The 8,047-nt window shown below is 36.9% G+C and overlaps 1 protein-coding gene across 1 annotated transcript; it reads left to right on the top strand.

Moving 5' to 3' along the window:
* Positions 1-1,001: 1,001 nt before the first annotated feature.
* On the top strand, positions 1,002-6,150 carry LOC116210867 (bidirectional sugar transporter SWEET16-like). The gene is made up of 6 exons (XM_031545015.1): positions 1,002-1,153; positions 1,277-1,313; positions 3,586-3,796; positions 4,369-4,530; positions 5,234-5,353; positions 5,711-6,150. The coding sequence occupies exons 1-6, from the start codon at positions 1,120-1,122 to the stop codon at positions 5,897-5,899; spliced, it is 753 nt and encodes a 250-aa protein (XP_031400875.1). The 5' UTR covers positions 1,002-1,119; the 3' UTR covers positions 5,900-6,150.
* The last annotated feature ends 1,897 nt before the right edge of the window (positions 6,151-8,047 follow it).

Raw genomic sequence — 8,047 nt, 5'->3', positions numbered from 1 at the left:
TATGGACCAATGATAGATATGGGACAAAAACCAAAGTTGATGTGTCTTTGTGAGAGAAAAAAAAATTCATGTTGGATTTGAAAAATATGCAAAATTCCTGATTTTTTAGGCAATTTTCCCCATAAATTTTAGATATTATCCAGAAAAAAGATATACTTTTATATATGACTTAGATCATCTTAATGTGTGGTATCTGAGATCTCACCTTTTCAATCAATTAAAGGGGTTTTAGATCTCATAATTAAATAGGCAAATAAATAAATAAAATAATCATAAACAATTGCAAGACAATGGCATGTCACGATTCCACGCGAAAAATTAATAACCATAAACCATTGGAAGTCAATGACTATCTTCTCCTTCTTACGAGGGAAATAATAACACATGCTATGATAACAAAAGTTTTACATTGATGTTACATTGAGGGTTGGGTTGCACTGCACTGTCACGCATTCTCAGTTGAAATAAAAAGGATCTAAGCTGAATATTTCACAATTGACCTTTCTTGCCATTTTATATTTTCCGTTCCCTTTACATATTAGTGTATTGTAATCGAAAATTTTCATACTGCATTGAATCTTGAAATCTTCAACATTCTAAGAATAATTATAACTATATACTATATGATTATTTTTGTAAGTTCCTGTAGGTGAAATCATTGGGGTGCCACCTTATATTATCAGTTTAAAAAATGGTGGTATCTCCTTCACGCACGTATTGCACTCCAACTTATATATTATAAAGTCGCTCTCGTTATTTCCTGCCCCGATTAATTTTCCTCGAGGACGGACCCACTCATAAAAGAAAAAAAATATTTCTCTTTCGGGTCGAAAAGGACGACCCAAACAACGTGGAGTTTTTCCATAACAGAAGCAACGTGGGATTTTTTTTTTCCCAAAAACCTGTGCTGGCTAGTAGTTGGAGGAAGAGACATATCCAATCTTAAATTATTTATATTTTTGTTTTTTTTTTCTTTTTGTTATTTTGGACAACTTTTTAAAAAGTTTTCCCAACTTTCATCATACAACACACATTTTCATAAGTGCATTTAAAATCTTTCTCATCCCTCATTTCCTTTGATCTCTCCCAAACTTTCCTATCAAAACCCCCCCAAGAAACATGAGAAGCTTGAGTTTCGTGGTTGGAGTAATAGGTTTGTAAAGACATTCATTTTCTTTCTTTTTAATTTCCAATTTGTTATCTCTCATTTCATCGCGTGTTTCGTCGATAGTTAGCTTCCAGTGTGATCCAATGTATCGTATGATCATTCTCGCAGGCAACATCATTTCGGTGCTGATGTTTCTCTCCCCAGTGTAAGCTCCCTTTCAATGCCCTTGAAAGCTTGTGTACATTATCGTGGTACTGAATCAAGTTCATAGTTATCGAAGTAATATAGGCTTGCTGATCAAAATGTACAATTCGCTACCTCATGGTGCCAGCCACCATGAGAGAACTGGCTTGGCAGTGTCGTCGAGCAGTCGATTAGGTAAACGGTTTGTTCATAAGGGGACACACAGTGCATGTAGAAGCCTTGGGGCGGGATGGGAATTCCCTTCCATTTTCACTTGTCTCCCGAAAAATGTTTCAGATATTTCATTGATGTGTGGATCGAACATTTGACAATATTTTTCTCCGGGGAGTAGTTTCTAAGAATCAATCGCGATGAATAAATGCCCTGGTTGATCGTCGCAAGCGAACGATGCCCCGTGGTGACGATCGGGAAATGCCAAATGGTGGCCGGAGTTTGCATTGTAAGGTTTAGCGGTATAATGTATCAGCTAGAGCTAGATGAGGCCCGCGGTGTATTGGTGGAAAATAGGGGTCTTTATTTCTCAAAATATTCAGAAAAGAAAAGTGTTTTCCGGGGAAGATTTGAAAATCTTTTGCTGTTTTCCTGGAAACTGTTTTCATCATCTAAAAATCATTCAAATTTAAAATTAGGAGAATTTCTTACAGCAAAGGAAAAAAAAAACAGAGAGAATTTGAAGAGGTAGTGATTTTTCACAATCTAAGAAAAAGAGAAACAACGTTTTTTTACAATTTAACCATAATATACAAACACGAAAATGATACAATTTAATTTCTAAAATTTCATATTACTTATAAGAAAAAGTTTCATATTAAGGAGTAGGTAAAACGCCTTTTTCTGTACCAATTCCCCAATTGTAATTGTACTAATCATTAATCCCACGACCTTGGAGTTTAAAGGCGATATATATATATATATATACACACACATACATACATACATTTACAATTTGATTTTAACATAACTTAAATTATTGAAGACATTTTCCTGCATTAATTATTCACTAACGTTATCCAATAAAAATTTGAATAATACAACACGTGTATGACAAACAATATTATAAACAATATTCATATCTAACACCGAACTTCATGATATCTCATCTACCTACCCCCTTAATAATGCAGAGCCGGAATATATGCGAAACATATATTGGGCTAATTACTTAAAAAAAAAATTCAAACTATTCACATTTTATTAATTTTAATATAAATGTTTTTAGAAAGACACAAACTATAAATTTGATATCAATAATAGCACGGCGTCAACTTTTTCGATCGGTGGACCCTGTGGCGACAAAAGTTGCTAGCAACCCTGATTTAAGGGGAGATGAGGCTCCCACCGCCGACCCCCCTCTTCCTTCATTTCTCGAATTCACTTAAAAAAAAAAAAGGTCAGTGAGGACCTCATAGGAGGCCACCACCACCCTTGTAGGATTCTGGCAACCACTGAGGTTATCGACTACCCCGATCGGGGGTGTGGCGAGTAATTCCCATTTAAATTAATGGAAAGGTTGAACACGTGCTAATATTGATATCAAACTAATAGTTTGTGTATTTTTAGGTAAAAAGAAATTTGTATTTTTTAGTAAGAAAAAAGGTTTGTGTTAGAATTTGGGAAGTAGACATTTTTGGTTTTATAAGTTTAGCCTTCGATCAATTTTGATCCTCTAAGTTTTAAAAGTGCCGAATTAGTCTTATATATTTACTTCGTAAGGCAATTTTGGTCAATTTCGTGACTTATAAGACCAAAAATATCTTTTTTTCCAAACTTATAAAACCTCATTTTAATTGAAACCAACTTATAGGACCAAAAATATCTTTTTAAAAACTTATAAACCGAAATTATTTTACGGCGTAAACGTATATGACTGATTCAGTAGTTTTAAATCTTATAAGATCAAAATTGACCGATGCAAAACTTATAGGACCAAAAATATCTCTTCCCTCTTAGAATTGATAAAATGTGAAAATTTTGGATTTTTTAGGTGATTAACCCACATATATCTGACAATATCGCTCTGTGGAAAGTTTGACAGTCCATGAAAGAAACCCATCGGTCTATATATAGATCGTAAATCTGGCTCTTCATGATAATTATATTTTGGTTATGATAAACTTATTACGCGAGATAATCTCACTCATGAAACAAAAATTTAAGAAAATATTATTAGCTATTGATCAATTAATTGGGCGTAACTACTAACTAGTAACTAATCTGCTCCAGATGATATTATAAAGATTATATTGAAAATAATATTTTAATTTAATTTGCAGGCCAACCTTTTGGAGAATAGTGAAGCAAAGGTCGACGGAGGACTTCTCCAGCATTCCTTACGTATGCACATTGCTCAACTCTTCACTATGGACTTACTATGGCATCATTAAGCCCGGGAGCTACCTCGTCTCGACCGTCAACGGTTTCGGCATCATCGCAGAGATCATCTACATTGCTATCTTCCTCATATTTGCTCCCCTCAAGATTAAGGTAAACTAATTTTTCTTGGGATATATATTGCATTGATACAGTTTAAAGTTCCGTCAATTCGGAATGATATACTATCAAACTTTTTATTTATCAGCAATAATGTCAAAATTCTTTGGAAACAAATACTATCGCACCTAGAGGAGTTTAAATTCATCTCCAACCCTAGAAACTTAATATGTTATATGGTAAAACTCAAGCCAGATATAAATTAAAGTATCCCTCCTTGTTCGGTCGGCCTGGGATAATAGCCTTTTTTTCTGAATCTCAAACCCGTCCTCATGTTGGGGGCTGTCGGCTTTGGGTCTGGCAAAGGTGTGAATATTCCCTATGGGAGCGTAAACTTAGATTTTGCACCATATTAAGAAGTTCATTGGGTACTCGTAGTTTGATCACATTTTCAAAACATTCAATCTATTAAGCGGTAAAATTCAATCTATCTACCAACCCGATTGTGTACCGACAGATCTATTCGCCTGTGAGGCCCGACGTGGTGCCTCCCAGTATCATAGAAAGTCCATGTTGTCATATATAAGAAAGGGTGATTCGATTTTTTTTTTCCCAAAATTTTTCAGCTCAAAACAGCAGCTCTAGTGGGGACATTAGATGTGGGCTTCCTGGGAGTTGCCATGGCAGTCACGTTCTGGATAATGCACGGAGACGCCCGGATCGACGTGGTCGGGTTCTTGGCTTCTGGCCTAAACATCATCATGTACGGTTCTCCTCTATCAGCAATGGTACGATCTATATATTTTGATCATGCCCGATTACTACTGTTACCGCGTTATCTTATTTCCGTATTTCACTAATTAACGTAACATCGCTAGAACAGGAGTGTTATTCAGTAATGTCACTTTCAGCACATATCGTAAAATAGTCATTAGTTAATTAAATTTATAGTTACCATTTTTGCTTCAACATTAAGGCTGATTTTAACTCGTTATTTTAAGATATCCGTCATTTTGACCTTCTATTTAATGTGTCTACAACTTTCGGTTAAAAGGGAGGTATATGGACCTAAAACATTGAAATATAAATTCTAAATATAAATAAAAGGGCATGGGTAGTCTTACTGAGTAACGAATGTGGGACCTCTTGGTCACTAGGCGAGAGGTGCGCCTCTGCACTATACTCTCTAGTGATGTCTACAATTGATCTTTTTTTTTTTCGGTTATAATAGGAGGTTCGTGGCCTAGTACAAGGAAATGAAAATGAAATTTAAATAAAGGGACACGGGTAGTCCAACTGATGAGAATCGAATCTGAAACCTCTAAGTTACCAGGCGAGGGTGTTAGCCACTGCACTACACCCCATTTCTCGGCTACAATTGATCTTTGATCATGACTGATATGAATCTTCAAAACAGGTCGTTGCCCTCATAAATTACTGTATATTTCTGATGTAGCAGTCTATCTGTGAAAATGATTTCTTTCCGATCAGAAAACGGTGGTGACGACTAAGAGCGTAGAGTACATGCCGTTCTTCCTCTCGTTCTTCTTCTTCTTGAACGGCGGAGTTTGGACCTTATACGCTACACTCGTTCGTGATTTATTCCTTGGGGTAAGCTCAATTTTCTCTCTTGGTAGTTGAGCACTTCTGTACTAGATCCAATTCATTAAATCGGGTGAACAATTAAGCACAAGGAAGAAACTAATAACAAGCAATAGTCATTACGAGTGTCACATTAGTAGAAAGTACACCCGGGTTCCTATCAACTGTTATATTATGTAGTACGTAGGCGACGGTAAATCTCCTATTTTGAAAGGAAAATTGTTAATAATAATATACTCTTACGAAATTTTAAGGGTGCGCGTGGAATTTACGTGAGTAACAATTAAGGATTTACTTCTTTTTTCTTTACAAGTAGATGCGAGTTGATTAAATTTGATTGGGTTTTTTTTTTTTCCTACACCTCAGGTACCAAACGGGATAGGATTTCTACTCGGAGTAGCTCAGTTGGTGCTCTATGCCATATACAGAAAAACTGACCAGCAAAACAAAAATGACCCTACTACTTTGCTGGAAGATGGCTGGGAGAACCAGAGACTCATCGACTCGCCCTCGAATAATATCGACAGCCATCGCAGGGAACAAAATGATAATTAACTTTTTTTGTGAAGCTCAAATATTTGCTTTGCCTAAAATGCATTATAATTCCAACATATAAAGTTACATCGAGTCGAGAGGTCCAGGATTATCTCCATTATTTTGCCCGTATGGTTCTTGGACATATATTTTTTGGGATGGTGTGTATATGTACCGAAAGAAGCAAATTGATTTCTTTGTAGAGAGAGGAGTTTCAACGAGTAGTGAAATACCCTTAATATGAAGGTAAGAGGTTTTCAATTCGATTTTCATTTATCATGCGTACCTATTTATTTTCCTTTAATCTATTCCCTACGCAAACTCCGCGGACTTTTTCTTTATAATTGGGAAAATATCAAGTTTACTACTATTATATACACACACACATATACTTCGGTAATAAAGTTCATTACAGTCACGGGGATCCACTCTTTGGATAGTGGGGTCAACTGACCCTACTAAACTTTGTCAAGTTTTATTAGAGCACTTATTGCTGTAGAAATTTTTTTATCTTAGTCCAATTGGTTTTTGAGAAACTATCAAAAAATTTGTGGTGTCAAGTAAAAAATGAACCCACTCTATTCTTCAATTTCTGTTTCATATGTAAGAAGGGTTAAAACTTGGTGTCAATCCTAAAAGAATCCCAAAAATTTATCTATTTTACATTTTTCTTTGGTAACTGAAGGATTCATTTAAGAAACTTAAAACAGTTTTGTCGATACAATCAGCTACAGTATAAGGATAACAAGTCCCTCTCGCATCCAAAATTAACAACTCGGACATAGAAATGGGAGCGAGGTCTAAAACCACTAAAGACTCATGCTGATCTCTTCCCATCTTGGCGAAGGCATCGGCACATGAGTTGGCCTACCTGTAGATATGCAAAGGGCAAACTTCATACAGTTGATTGCAAAGTTTCCTGCAGTCATTTATGATAAGTTGAAGGAATAAATTAGACACTTTATTACCCCAAACCCAGTCACAAATCAGCTGAGCATCTAATTGCACACATAGTTTTCGAACACCACTAGAGACAGGCATATGAAGTCCCCATTTAAGCGCACTTAGTTCGGCAACGGGAGTGGAAGTGTGACCAAGGTTCATTATGAAACCTTTCATCCAGGTGACATAGTAGTCTCTCAGTAAACCACCTCCTCCTGCTCTCTCGGGACTGCCTTCCACAGTTCCACTGACCCATCCGTGGTCAGAGTGCAAAAACCCTCAGGTGGGGGTTCCATTTGTTCATGATGTTCTTAGTTGGAACAGGGGTTTTATCAGTTACTGAGCCCTTGAATTTCGCAGCAAGGTCATTAAAGAGAGAATGGAGGTCCCTACGAAGAGCCTATTGCGAGAATATCAAGCTGTTTCGGTTTTTCCATAGCTTCCAAATGGCAATTGGGAAAATTACTTTCCAGGGAATGCCCAGGGTAGATAAATGGGACAATGAACAATTAAACGTAAGCTATTTCATGAATGGAATGAAGAAGGTAGCTCGCTTGGATGAAGGCATGTTGGCGTTTTCCCAGAAATCACGTGCTAGAAGACACTCTTTCAGAATGTGTTGGATTATCTCTTCCTAACAATGACATATAAGGCAACTTGGATCGACCGGTATGCCTATGGCAGCAAGATAGGCACGGGTTGCCAATTTTCCATGATAGCATAACCAGATGAAGTGTCGTATTTTTGGGATTGCTAAGCATTTCCATATCCAAGACTAGTTCTTTGGAGGTGGAGAGTTCGAGCCGCTAAGGAGAAGCTTATAGGAAGATTTTGCTGAGAAAAATTCATTCATTGAGTGGCCCCAAACCAAACAATCTTCACAATCGTTGAAGGAGCATATAGGGATGCCACTAATAGTTGCCCAGAGTTCAGAGGGTACAAGGAGAGGGATGTTATGAAAATCCCATCCCTTAGTGTCCGTAATGATCGAGTCCACTGATCAAGAATCTTCCAACAGGGGTAATGGTCCCTGAACATAGCTCTTTAATGGACACTGTCCGACCCATGTGTCGTTCCAGAAGTTCACTCTCGTACCATTCCCGATGACCCATTTTGATCATCTGTCCCAAACTTGAAGACCAGCTCTCAAAGCTTTCCAATTTGCAGAACCCTTCTAGTCAGTCTGGCCTTTGATTTTTAGATTTGTATCTGATTAGTTTTGCCTAA

The sequence above is a fragment of the Punica granatum genome, chromosome 1 (assembly GCF_007655135.1).
Source record: "Punica granatum isolate Tunisia-2019 chromosome 1, ASM765513v2, whole genome shotgun sequence".
Lineage (NCBI taxonomy): Eukaryota > Viridiplantae > Streptophyta > Magnoliopsida > Myrtales > Lythraceae > Punica > Punica granatum.
Note: the sequence above shows the minus strand (reverse complement) of the source record. Positions and strands in the feature narration are given on the sequence as shown.

Excerpts from the sequence above, each read along its gene's own strand:
- LOC116210867 (XM_031545015.1), top strand. The coding sequence starts at position 1,120 with ATGAGAAGCTTGAGTTTCGTGGTTGGAGTAATAG. Across the intron at positions 4,531-5,233 it reads GTTCTCCTCTATCAGCAATG|AAAACGGTGGTGACGACTAA; the intron begins GTACGATCTATA and ends CTTTCCGATCAG. Across the intron at positions 5,354-5,710 it reads TTCGTGATTTATTCCTTGGG|GTACCAAACGGGATAGGATT; the intron begins GTAAGCTCAATT and ends CCTACACCTCAG.